Raw genomic sequence first — 13,858 nt, 5'->3', positions numbered from 1 at the left:
CTAAAACTGTCATAAAATGCACAAAAACATGTTTTATAATTGCACTGGCTCAGGTTTTTTAAAAAAATAATCCATCATGCTAAGGTTCTTTCTCATGGCTTTTACACCCAATTGTAGTCACTAAATGATAGTAATTCTTCAGCCACATTCTCTTTATGAATATATGGGTTGATCCATATGAAAGAAATTGCTGCTGTCAACCATTTTAAACATGAAAAGCACATCTATATGCAGGTCAACTTCACAGCACGTTGGAGTAAAGGCTGCTTATTTTCATATAGATTTTTTTCTGCCTATATTAATTTTCCATCCTAAACAGACCAATTTCATTTTTAAAATATATTTTAGAAGCACGATAAAATCCACAAATTTTCCATTTAACCACTTCTTAACTCACAATCTGGGGGCAACAAGTACATAGCGATTTAATTTTGAAGTTGGTACTTTAGTTCAATCCTTGTATCAGGCCTACCCCTCCCCTAACAAAAGACACTCTGTCTTTTCTTGCATATGATTTTTCTCTCATTTTTTTCTAATCTATGTGAATGGTCAAATAGCAATAAGAGAAACTCGGGTGTATTTATCAAGTTTCATTTCCATCACAATTAGCTGCTAAGTCATTGCGTGTGTGATAATGTAGTAGTGTCCTGAAGGAAACTTAACGTTTAGAGCATTTTTCTCGTAAAGTGGATGATTTTCCTTTATACACATTTTTTATTAATGTTGTGTTGCTTGTGGCAGATAAAACCACGGTGACCTCTGCAAGACCGTCAAGGTCTGCAGAAATGAATCTGAAAAACAAAAGACATCAAATCTTTACTACACAACTGTGTGGCTTATTCCCATTTAGTCTCATAGGCTTTCATTATTTTACATCATTTACATATTTAATGGCAGGTCTACAGGTTGCCACTGTATCCCCAATATATGAAAACTAGCTAGCTATCGTTATAGAGGCAAAATTAGAAGCAAAATACCATTTCAGAGGAACTTTAAAGATGACTAGGATTCATAAACACTAGTTGTTAAATGATTTTAAAAAGACAAGCTACTAAGCTAAGGTCACATGTGTGATACATGTTTGGATAAAAATCTGGTCCAGGAAGTTTATTCTTAATCTGCAGCAACAAGGATTGTGATCACTGTGTGGACCCCCCACCCCCACCCCAAGCATTCTGGAAGATGACTTATCTACGCATCTTGATTTGGATGACCAAGTTCATAGCTAGCTGCCCAAAGTCCAAACTCCCATAAGTATCTTTGTCATTCCCTTTGCTGGCCCATTGTTATAAAACAGTAGCCATGAATGGTGCGGTATGCTCATTATTTCTTTATTCCTTCAGATGTAATGTTAAGTGTCTAAAACCTATGCTTATTTTATTGACGTTAACATTTACAAACTTAACAATGTAACTTATAAAATGAACTGTGTCATTTTTGGAACTTAGAGAATCTTTTTCTTCTTCTTGCTGCAAGACTCCTTAGTTCCTAAGTGTTATCCTCTACATTTTTGTTACTTCACAGAGGTTTGTATGCATATATGTGATTTTCCTCTGTTCCTCTTTCCCACTGGTTTTCAGTTGTTGGTTGCAGGGGCGATGTCTGTCTGTTAATTAGGGGTATTGTTGCCCAGTGGCTAGCACCCAACAGCTTGTGAATGAATAGTTTGGATAATTATTACAGTGTCTATGAAGAATGTAAATTAAAGTAAGGTTTAAAAATTGACCTCAGCTTTTTCTGGTTGCTGTCCATTCCCAGAGGGAGTTTACATAGGGGAACACATCTGAGCTATTGCAGTTCACTAACTGCCACCAAGAGGTCTGTTTCTTTAGAAACTCAATCAGAATCGCTTTGTTCTTATTTCAGACAAAAATGATCCAAGTCTTAACAAAAGGGAAAGCGTTTATGTTTTTGCAGTGCTCTCCTAGTGTTATCCCGAATGCTGCTGAGCAACCCAAATCCACACAAAGTGTTCAGGGATAGACAGGGGTTTGCTTTTGGGTTTTTGTTTGTTTGTTTTGTTTTTTAAGAAAAGAAAGCGGGTTTTCTCAGACGAGTATAGCAAATGCAAAATTATTACAAGTGACAGTTTTTTTTAATGCGAGTATAGAATTAAAGTGGTGGAATTGAGTAAACAGATTCAGCAAAGATGGAATGAGCAGAGAAAATGAATAAGGCAATTAAAGGAAGTGGATGATGGCTCTGCTAATAAAACGGTGGAAAGCTAGCTCTCCATTTGTTTCTGTGGAGTATCACTTAAGCGTCACTTCATTTGTGAAAACAGATGTGGCTGGGATTGCTGGAAGCACGTCATCATGGGGTAGAAAAACAATTGAATCTCTAACAAGTCTGAAGCTCTGTTATGGGGGAACAGTATCTGCGCTGAAAATTATTTTTATTACATGTAGGAAATTGGAATCTCCCAGAATAATTATAAGCAGGCTAGTTCAGTTCCTGTAAATCATTGCTGAAATCAATTCCAGAATCCAAGTATCAAATTAAGTTTCTAGCCACGTAGGAAGAGAGAAATGTGGTAAATTGGAAATAATGCTTGTCTGAAAGTAAATTGGAGGACAGGGTCAGAATACAAGATGAATTTGAATCAGCGACTTGTTTACAACAGTAACGGATTCATTGTAATCTTTCTGCTTTTTTTTTTAAATCTAGCAAAACATGTGCATGTTGGTTCTCCATTTTTTTTGTTTAGGGGAAAAAAGCAATTCTCTGGAACACTTAACGTGTTAACATTATTCTGAAGGATCCGTGACATTCTTACTGACATTTACTAACTTGTTTATGTGAATGTGATACTGGGAAAGTTTTAGATGCTGTTATTCTCTGTAAGAGTTTGCCAAGGTGAGCATCTGAAGTGACGGGGCCTGGGGAATAGGCTGTAGCGGAAAATGGCTGGCCAGATGGTGGGGAACATATGTGGTAGGTATGACATGGCATCCTTTAATGGCTGGGGGAGAGGAAGGGTTGTAGGGGTTTTTTTGTTTGTTTTGTTTTTAAGAAAATGTAAATGTGGAGAAAGATCTGAGCAAGTTGGTCTAGCTGTTCCATTTCTGTTATCAGTTCCATGAACACACTTTCACGACTTGGCCATGTTATTTCTTCCTTGAAATTGGGCATAAGCCTCCACTGTGGCAGTAAGTTATAAGATTGTGTTTTTCTGTTACTTGGAAATACAGGTCAGTTTAGGGTAAGAGATCTTAGCGACACCATTTCCTAGTCTTGCTTCATCCACGGACATGCAGAACAACCAATGTCTGCGTGATGTCCACTCCCCTTCACCAGGACCGGTGATGAACTGGAGTATTCCAAAGGCACCCCTTTCTTCTTTTTTCCTTTAGACCAAAAACACATGCACATGAGCTAATTGGCCAGGAGAAGGGATGGCTATGGGACGGAGGAAGAATGGGACACACACTGGCTTCTGAGACAGGGAGGCTCCACTCCCAGTTTTACAAGTGGGCTTTGTTGCTCACCATTTGTCAGTCATTTATTCATTTCATAATATGCTCCTTTGAAATGTCATCCTGCCTCCTGTGCCCTCAGCTCCTGTTGGAGAAGTGAAAGGCTGCTCACTCATTTAGGCAGCACGAGAAGTCGCATCACATGGGTTTTAACCATATTGTGCTGTTTGGTTGCAAATAACCAACAGCAGTGACAGAGACTTTTGATCCTCAGCCAGCTCCATGATACTTCTCCTTAGAGAGTGAAGAAGAGAAAATAAAAGAATGCCTTGTTTTGCAGGCTGATTTTATTAATTATATTAACCACTTTGTATACCAAGCCCTACCTACCACCTGATGCCAGGGCACAGTGCACTTTTCCTACAAATGGCTAGGTAGCACCTATTTTACCCTTCCAGGCCACAGATCTTTGCTTTGCCTGCTCATTTCGGCCATCCTAGCATGAAGAAGCAGTCACAGATGTATGTGCACAAGGGAATATAACAATGCTCCAGTCGGATTTTATTTACCAAAAGAGATGGTCTGCAGGCCTGTCCAGTATGCTGGCAGGACCTTGGCTTTCCCTTCACATTCTGACTAATGGCTACAAAGAGACAATGACAAACACAGCTTTGAAAAGACCTTGTTTAGTGAATGTGGTCTTCCTCACCAGCCATTTTTGTCACTTGGTTGTTCCCAGTGATAATTTGTAAAAGCATTCCAGCCTGGCAGTCACTTGTCCCTACATCATATTATCAACGTTAATGGGGGATATGGAAAGGAGCCAAGGCATTGTTTTGCTTTGCTTTCCTCAATTTCCCATTATTTATGTCATGCCCCACCTTGGTGATGACCACTCACAATTGTATGTGTCCCCGTGAGCCACCATAGCCACATTTCTTCTATCATCTCAGAGGGAGCTCATGTTGTAGTCTGTTTGTAGAAGGAACAGGCCATTTCCTCATTCTTGCCCATGCCTAGAATCAGCAAGGTGTTTGACTTCTTCTAGGTATCTGGATTCTGTCCTTAGGATTAAAGTGTGTAGTCTTGTGTCATAAATGATGCAGATAGCTCTGTGTTTAATGTCTCTGTTTAAGTTTGGCTCAAAAGTACTATATAGAAGTGTTTCTTTTTTTCTCATATCCAAAGATTTGCTGTTGTGAAAAGGGCTTCTCCAGAAGTATTAGTCCAAGGGATTGGAAAACGGCCATGCAGTTGTCTGATCTCATCTCTGGATCTGCTGCAGTCATCGTATTTTCACATTCTGTGAAGCATCTCGAGAAGGCGTAGCTGCTATATTTTTCTCAGAGAAATTGTCACAGTTTGAGAGCTAGAGAGAATGCACAGTGGTTATGAGCACTTGCTGCTCTTGCAGAAGACCAGGGTTTGGTTCCCAGTACCCATATGGTGGTGGCCTCTTCTAACCTCTGTGGGCTCCAACTTGCATGTGATACACAAACATATTTTCAAGCCTGTGCATACACACGTGCACACACACAGAGAGAAAGCAATTTTAAAATAAAATCACAGTTGGATAATCATGCATTTCCATCCATGTGAGGTTATGCATAGACAGTCCCTCTGAATTGCAGCCATAGATATTATATACACATGTTCATGTGACAGTGTTCCAGTCAGACTTTATTGACTAAGAGGGAAGTCAGCATGATGAGGGTCCATAGGGCCCTAGGGTGGTCCTTTGCTTTCAATGAAATACTCACCCAGCAATCATTTATTGGGAACCTATTGTGTGCTGAACATATAAAGATAAAATTTAGAACAAGATGAGGGTTGTGGGGGTAGATCGATGATATAACACATGCCTAGTATGCATGATGTTCTGGGTTCAATCTCTAGCACCCTCCCCCACACTCACAAAAAGAAAAGAAAAGAAAAACTCCTATCAAAGGAGATTAAACTACTTAAAATCTTTTTACTTGAGAGGTCAATATGAAGAAGGGCTCACAATCAACTTCACCAAAAGGAAATCATCTTATACTATGAGGTGACTTGACCCTATGGTTCTTTTCTGTCTGAGAATGTAGTATAAGCTTTGTCTAAGAGAATGGCTTTTGAAAATTGGATGAAGTTTTGGTTTGGGTTTGGGTTGGGTTTGGGTGGTACCAAGCACCAAATCCAGGGCACCGCACATGCTAAGCAAGTAGTCAACTCTTGAGTTATGCCCTCAGCCCTAAACACCAGAGGGCAAATATCTAACTCCAGGGAAAGCAGGATTAATTTTATGAACCCTGAATTAACAAGGGACAGGGACTATTTCTTTAGGAACCGCAGAAGTACTGCTCACTTTCAAATGGACCTTAGAACAGCTTTCACTGGCCTTAACAACTTGAGAAATAGGAAAAGGTAGAGAACTTCACTTGGCCCCAAGGGGGTGGGGGTGGGGGTTGGGGCAGGGGGGCGGGGATTGGGGAGGTTGATACTAGGGTTTTGAAAGTACACCCTCTGGAGGCTGATTTTCCAACTGCATAGCTGGGCTCCACCTCCAGGTTGTGTCCCTGGGCAAGTGATGGGTCTCTTCTTGACTTCCATTTTTCACTTGTCGAGATTGAATGATAATTTCCTACGGTGGTTATAGCTAGTGAACCAGCAGGCATCACGTGTGTGACACTGTGGCTAGCACACCATAAGCACTCCATAAATTATAGCTGTCATCATTATTGACAATGCAAATAGGAGCAGCAAAAATAGCTTCATGGTATGCTTCTGTTCTTCCTTGAGAACCTTTATTTACCTAACTCTTTTTGGTGTAGGAAATTTAACCCAGAGTCTTACATATGCTAGCTACTCAAGTGCTCTATCACTGAACTATACCCCAGCCCTTCTTTTTCCTTTTAAATAGGATGTTTTTTATCTGACCTTAAATTTAAAAGGCTCTTCTTGAAAGCATCACTAACCAAAGTATGTCTCGGTCTCAACTCTCTCGAGGGTTTTCAGAGACTGGTGAGTGGAACTGGAATGTTTCTAAGGCTTGGTAAGCTTTGTGGTGTATCTGGTGAGGATGGGCATTAACTAGCCTCACAGTGTGCTTATTTATTTATTTATTTATTTATCTGGGCTTTAATGATTTGAGGTGCCACACGGAACATTAGAACCTCGTCTTCTCATGGACTCATTACCTACCAAAGGCATTTTTTAAAATATTTAATATTTCAGTTTTTGTTGTACCTCACCACTTCACATATTTTATGGAATTTATAGGCATGAATGGCCCATAGTGACATTTTTAGCTTCTTAAGAACTTCAGAATTAGAATTCAATTAACAGTGACTGGAAGTCTATATTGCATGCCAGACAAATTGAGAAATACTGTTGTTGTTTCTCCAATCCCCTAATAAGTGGGAAATCTATTACCAGATAGAGACCTGAGGCCCTGGGAAACCATTTGTTACCATATGAACAAGCAATTCCTTCTCTATGATGCACTGAAAGATTACTGAAATAGAATTCAATTCAGAATCTTCTGGGCTCTGTGATGTCCTGAGCTGAGGATGAAGTGATAGAGACTACCTCGGGTATCAGTGGGAGGATGGGAGTTTCCTCCAGAATTCAACAGGCCACAGAAGAATTTCTAGAATAAGAACTGGGGAGCATGATGGAGAGTGAGCCCCTGTGCGCTTTTGCTTGTGCAGCTGGCAATAATCACAGTGTTGTGTTGGTCCGAGCAGGAGAGAAACAGAAAGCAAGACATTAGGAGAAACCACATTTTTACCACCAATAGTGTCATCCTCAAATGAACATTTTAGGGGAGGGGATAATACAGAAAATAGAAACAAAGAAAATGCTGGTAATTTGTGGAAAGTTAAATTCAAAATTGGAGGACAAAAGTCCAACTGATTCTGAAACTTATGTTGAATTGATAAATTGGTACTGAAGGGTTGCATTTTGATAGCATATTTTAACTCCCCATTTTCCTTTACCATATAGTAAGAGAATAAATAGAAATGCTGATAATAGAATCTTTGCTGGAGATAGACACTGACTCTTTGCCACTGAAATTGGCAGTGAACAGCAGAGCTGAAATGGAAATTGGCAGGTACCACTGGATGTACCCAGGCTCAAAGAACCATCAGTACCGTCCTGTGCCAACCCTGGGGGACAGGGCTGGCCCCTTGAGCAGTCCAGGTAAATACAGCCTTGGGGTGAATTCCACAAACAACTCGACTGTTATCTTGATTGTGATTTATAATGGCTCTTTCAGTTTGGTGATATTTTATGTCTTGCTTGGTGCATTCATTTGTTGACATGGGTGTGGGTGGAAATGGCCCTTTAATAATTTTTTAATCATTTTCATTTTTCTTTCCCCCTTTCCATTCCACCCATTTTTCTCCACCTTCCCTCTCTTCCCTCAACCCACTTCTTTGTATCAAAGGGAACAGTATACAGTGAGCTATGTTCTTGGGTTAACCACAGACTTTCAGATGTCTGAATCAGTAAGTGGGGAAGAAGTCTGTACATACCCACCACAGGGACCAGAACTGGGTCAGAGATCTCAAGGAGCCTCATCTCTGAAAGATCTGAACATGTCTATACGTCTCTCCAATAGTACTGCTTTGTACTACCCTCCTTTAGTATCAACCCATACTTGCAAGAAAGGAAAACTCAAAGCTTGTGAAATTAAGATCAGATTGCTATGTATTAGACTCCCCACAAGGTAGGTCCTTTGAGTCCACACTCACCTCTGTGGCCCATTGCGGGGCTAGGTCTGAGCAAAATGTGTGTGGGTCAGTTTGGAGACTTGAGATGGAGAGGTTGCTGAGAAGTATGAACCTCCCCATTCCCCATCCCCAAAGCCGGACTGTGTAGCGCAGTGTAGGATGGTAGCTCAAGCCATGTACAAGGTGATACAAGGGACCAGTGGCGGGTCAGATGAACTCAATAGTAAGCGTCACAGTATCACTATCATTTTGTCTCCACCTGCGATGTCACTTCTCCCAACTGAGTTGTGAGCTTATTTCAGGGATCAACCCGAAATGGCAGTAGTAGGGACTGGGGCAGTGTCTCAATGTGAAAAGTGCTTGTTGCACAAGCATTAAGACTAGAGTTCAGAGCCGGGCGGTGGTGGCGCACGCCTTTAATCCCAGCACTCGGGAGGCAGAGCCAGGCGGATTTCTGTGAGTTCGAGGCCAGCCTGGTCTCCAAAGCAAGTTCCAGGAAAGGCGCAAAGCTACACAGAGAAACCCTGTCTCGAAAAAACCAAAAAAAAAAAAAAAAAAAAAAAAAAAAAAAGACTAGAGTTCAGATCTCCAGCACCCATGTAAAAGCAGATGGCCAGTGTGCATCTGCAATCCCAGCAGGAGAGCTGTAGAGACAGGTAGATCACTGGAGCTCAAAGCCAATTAGTGAGCTTGAGGTTTGGAAAATACCCAGCATCACCCTTTAGTCTCCAAATACACACACACACACACACACACACACAGACACACCCCTAAAAAGAACAAAGAATGGCAGTGTGGTGAATGACACTAGAAAGAAACATCTTGGGGAATAGTATAAAATATCCTGTTGAATGGAAGACCTGTTCTCTTTCCTTTAAGACCTAAAATGGAACCATGAGGTTAATTATCATGAAATCTGATTTTGGATTTTGTTCTGTGTCTTGGGTCATGCACTCTGTCATTCCACATAGGACTGATAGGGTGGCTGCTGCTGCTGCTGCTGCTGCTGCTGCTGCTTCCTCTTCATCTACCTCCTCCTCCTCCTCCTCTTTCTCTCCTCCTTTCTTCTTCTCCTTCTTCGAGACAAAGGCTCATATATCCCAGGTTGTCCTTGAACATCTGAAGGATGACTTTGTACTGGTTGGGATTACAGGTATATGCCACCATACTCAGTTTATGTGGTACTGGGGATCAAACCTAGGGCCTCCTCATGCTAGGCAAGTCTTCTACCAACAGAGATGCGGCCCCAACCCATAGGTGCTTGCTTGTTCTTTGTGTGCCTATAAAGTGAACAAGAATCAACCAAGCATCCTTTAGCATTGATCCTTCAAAGAACATGGTGTTGAGGGCTGGGATCTTGCTTTAAAAGTTGTTGTTGCCATTCACTGTAATACAACCATACAATGTATTCCTGTTGAGCAATGAAAAGGAATGAAATACCATTACATACTGTGACATAATAATACACATTAACGGCATGAAGCTATATAAATGAAGCCAGACATAGGAGCCCAAGCACCATAAAACTCCATTTGTATTGAGTTTCCAGAACTGGTAACTCCATAGAGACACTTCTTAGAGCGTGGTTGCCAGGGGCTCAGGAAGTATAGAGTGGAGATTAACTACAGATGAGCACCGAGCATCTCTCTTGGGGTGATGAAAATATTCTAAAATTAGATTGTGGGGATGATTATACAACTCTAGATTAATTCAAAACCATTGAATTGTAGCATTTAAAATAGATGAGAGCCTGGCACAGTAGGACACACATCCATAATCCCAGAACTTGAGAGGCAGAATCAGTATGATTGCCACGAATTAAATGATAACTTGGGCAACATTGTTCCAGTAATACATAGTAAGACCCCACCTTTTAAAAAAATAAGTTTTCTAGTATATAAGTTATATCTGAAAGTCATGTTTTATTTATTTGTTTGTTTGTTTGACCATATATAGCCTATCTCATTAGATACATGTAACTCAAGGGCAAAGAGAAAGAGAGTATTGCTACTCACCAGGAATCAGAAACTGCTGCTTTTGAGACAGGATGGTGTTTATTTTAAGAATAAGTGTTGGGGATGGCAAGATGGCTCAGTGGGTAAATGCACTTGCTACCAAGCCTGATAACCTGAGTTCAATACCTGGGACCCACATGGTAGAAGGAGAGAACTAACTCCTGCAATTTGTCCTTTGACCATAGTGTGTGTGTGTGTGTGTGTGTGTGTGTGTGTGTGTGTGTGTAACACACAAATAAATAAATAAATAAATGTAAAAAGGTTTAATGATACCAAGGCTGCTGGAAATCTAGAAAGAGCTTTGAGTCATTCCTGGACACCAGACACTAAGCTGTGTGGTAAAGAATAAACACTGTCATCTTCCTGGAGGGAAACATACCTCTGTCTGTGGCTCCGGAGAGTTCTCCAGGCATTAAGCAGTTTAACAGAAGAGCACGATGTGTGTACTTTTCACCTGACACCCTGACCTCAGAATGTGGGGCAATTGAAGCTGTGGCTGCAGCTGAGAAACAAACAAACGGTAGGGCTTCGAAGACTTTCCTGAAATGGGTTGTTTGGGGGAGCCCTGAGGAACATGGGCCTTTGAAGGTGGTATGCCTGTTCAGGAGGTGCCATCCATCCCACTAGCAAGGTCTGACTGGCCCCGCAGTCACTAGCCTTTCTTGAGAGCCCAGCCCACGAAGCTCCGTTGGCCATTAACTCAAGGTTCAGCACCAGGGAAGTTGAGTCCAACACGAGTTTGCCCTTCTTCCCTCCATGCCCCAATTTCAAAATTACTTTTGGGGGCATTTTGAAATTGTAGCTATAACGAGAGGTCCAGGCTGCCCGTAGTATCACGTTGCTGGTGATATTACAAGGAAGAATTCTGGCAGCTATCAGGTTCTTGCCCAGGGGAAAGAAAAATCCTTGCACTTGATTTGAAGGTTTAATTTTAAAAAATGATCCTCCGAGATCCCAAAATGGTTTATATGTTTTCACTTTTGCATACATTCACCTCAATCCTTGGCTTCTCAGGTTCCAGGTGTATGTCTGAAGTCCCATTTGTATCTAAAGTGACATTATACTGGACAGTGTAAAATAAGATGGATGAGGTCACAGCGGGAGGAGACCTGACCCAGCCATGTCATTGTCTCCCCAGGAGATGTCTCCCCGGGTTTTGTTGGCTCCAAAATCAACACAGTTTTGCCATCCTGTACTTAGATTCTAAACCAGATGGTATGAGGGGAAAAAATAGAGAATTCCATATGGCTCCTGTGTCTTTTCTCCACCCCCTTTCCCTACATAGTTCTCAGTTTCTCTCCAAGGAGGCCAAGGAGGTGCTGATACTAGCTGACTACGAAGTCCTTGCCAAAGAAAAATGCCTCTGTCACCCATGCAGTCACTAGCAGAGACCACCTTACCCCAAATCTTGTTCCTCACCAGAAAGATCAAAGTCGGTCCAGTAGCTTTTGCCTTGACCCCTCCTCCATAGCTTTCTTTTCCTTGATAGTTACTCTTACCATTACCCGCCCCCAGTGCCACCCCCAGAGAGGGTCTCATGCAGCCCATGCTGGACCTGAACTCTCTATGTAGATGAGAGTAACCTTGAACCCCTGATCCTCCTGCTTCCACCTCCCGAGTGCTGTTGCAGTTTGATTTGATTTGATTTGTAGTTTAGTTCTTTTGAGACAGGGTCTCACTCTGTAACTTGAGCTGTCCCGGAGCTCTCTATGCAGACCAGTCTGGCCTCAGACTCATAGAGATGCATCTTCTTCTGCTTCCCAAGTGCCTGGGATTAAAGGCGTGTGTCACCAGACCTGGCTCTGTGACAATTTCCAATCTTTTTTCCTTCTCTGCTTATGAAGACACACGAGTAAGAATGATGGAGGAGAAAGTTACGGATGGGAGCTTGGGGAAACACCCAGGTGTCTCCTATCTTCCTCAATACAGTCAATTATGTATCAGGGATGATTATTTAACATAGGCTGTGAACTAACAGACTAAGAATGACTGTCAGTAAATCTGATGCTCAGACTTCAACCTGAGAAGTAAAGACATCCACTTACTTCACCAACTTCCAATTCTTCTTTTGTCCAAATGCTGGGTGGTGGTGGCTCCCACCTTTAATTCCAGCACTTGGGAGGCAGAGGAAGGTAGATTTCTGTGAGTTCAAGGCCAGCCTGGTCTACAGAGCGAGATCGAGGACAACCAGAGCTACACAAAGAAACCCTGTCCCCCCCCCAAAAAAAATGCAAACTATTCTGATGCTTGGATTGAGATGTCCATAGGTAAGTCCAGAAGTCCAAACAAGGAGCATGCCCTCTCATTGTGTAACAGGATGGCGAATGTAGGGAGAGGCAGGCTGGAGGAAGGGTTGATGCCCAAGCCTGACAACTTGCATTACCAAGAGTGGATCCCTAAGTAGCTGTGGGAGGGGTGCTGAGAGAGAGTGCCTGAAAGCACCTTGGGGTCACTGCTGTGATTCAGTTCACACTCTGGAGGCAGTTCATCCTCCCCCTTCACTGCTGACCTTTGGAACTTCTCCCTCGGGATTTGCTTTTAGCCTGACATGGAGGAGGATTACTACTGTCCCTTAGGGCCACTCTTTCAGAACTTAAGGATGTATGGCCACTGTGTTTGAGGGCTGTACCTTCAGACACTTGAAATGTGTCTCAAGAGAGAAATCCCTTTCTTACTATTTTGACATGTGCCAGGAACACAGTGCCTGTCTGTGACGGGGTTTCCTCCATCATTGGAAGGGTGGTAATGTAATGTAGGTTCTGATGGCACTTGTCACTCTGTTCCCTGGAGTCTAGGTGCAGCAGCTTTCTGAGTATGTACAGCGGAAACTGGGGAAGCTGTCTGCCTATGATATGCTTCTAGCCACTCAGGTTTTCTGGTTCAGTGGAGGTGAAGACAGTGTGAGCATATCGTAGCTCTGATTTGCACTCCAAAGTTCTCTGCTTTCCAGGATTCTTTTGCTTTTTATTTTTATAAAATGTGGTCTATTGTACAGTAACTCTTCCATGGCTTACTTAGAAAAACTATAATCAGCCATCTTATATATCCAGAAAACTCTTCTTGATTGTTTACAAACATTCCAATTTGGGGCTGCTATTCTGCCAGTCCATGAATAGCAGCACTTCTTTGTGTCACAGTGGCCCAATGAGTCCCCACTGCACTAGCTTCCCGGGCCTCTTAATCTTGCAGATGCTCCTTAGCTCAGAGTAGGCAAGCAAAGAAAGTGAAAAAGGAGGAGAGAATCCATCAGCCCTGGATGCCGATCTGGAGCTGTTTGACAGGCACAACAGATAGTTTTAGGAACAAAGCTTAGATTATTCCAGAATGAGTAATTCTCTCTTTTGCAAGTGGTAATGTCTTATTGCTGCTGCCACTGCTTCTTCGCATTATTTTCAGTGGCAACTATTTAATTTTGCTTTGGCGTCTTTTGACCCTCTTGGCGATAAGTGGAGATACCTTAACATAGCTGAGAAGACAACATTGGCAGCTTGGGTCTTCCCACCTCTTCAGGTTGTGTCCTTTCGGTCATCCTAGTTCACTTCCAAATAAGCCACACACATAACCAGTTTCTGTGTCTGTGACCAGCTAATACTAAATGGAATGCTCCTGGTCTCTCAAAGCCATTTAGACAGGTTTAGCCTTTCTCTGAAATTATGCCTGGATTTTGTCTAGACACTTTCATGGACGATGCTTTTGCCCTAAGGAGAATAAT

General features: G+C 42.1%; 1 protein-coding gene across 7 annotated transcripts in view; it reads left to right on the top strand.

Moving 5' to 3' along the window:
* Gpm6b (glycoprotein M6B) overlaps nt 1-13,858 on the top strand; it is a 154,416-nt gene that overhangs the window by 108,274 nt on the left and 32,284 nt on the right. For 3 of the 7 annotated variants that reach the window (XM_028883539.2, XM_028883533.2, XM_028883534.2), the window contains exon 2: nt 7,479-7,598. The exons of the other annotated variants lie outside the window; for them this stretch is intronic. In XM_028883539.2, coding sequence (XP_028739372.1) covers nt 7,479-7,598 — 120 coding nt within the window. The remainder of the gene's footprint in view (nt 1-7,478; nt 7,599-13,858) is intronic. 7 annotated transcript variants of the gene reach the window in all.

The sequence above is a fragment of the Peromyscus leucopus genome, chromosome X, assembly GCF_004664715.2.
Source record: "Peromyscus leucopus breed LL Stock chromosome X, UCI_PerLeu_2.1, whole genome shotgun sequence".
Taxonomy (NCBI): domain Eukaryota; kingdom Metazoa; phylum Chordata; class Mammalia; order Rodentia; family Cricetidae; genus Peromyscus; species Peromyscus leucopus.
Note: the sequence above shows the minus strand (reverse complement) of the source record. Positions and strands in the feature narration are given on the sequence as shown.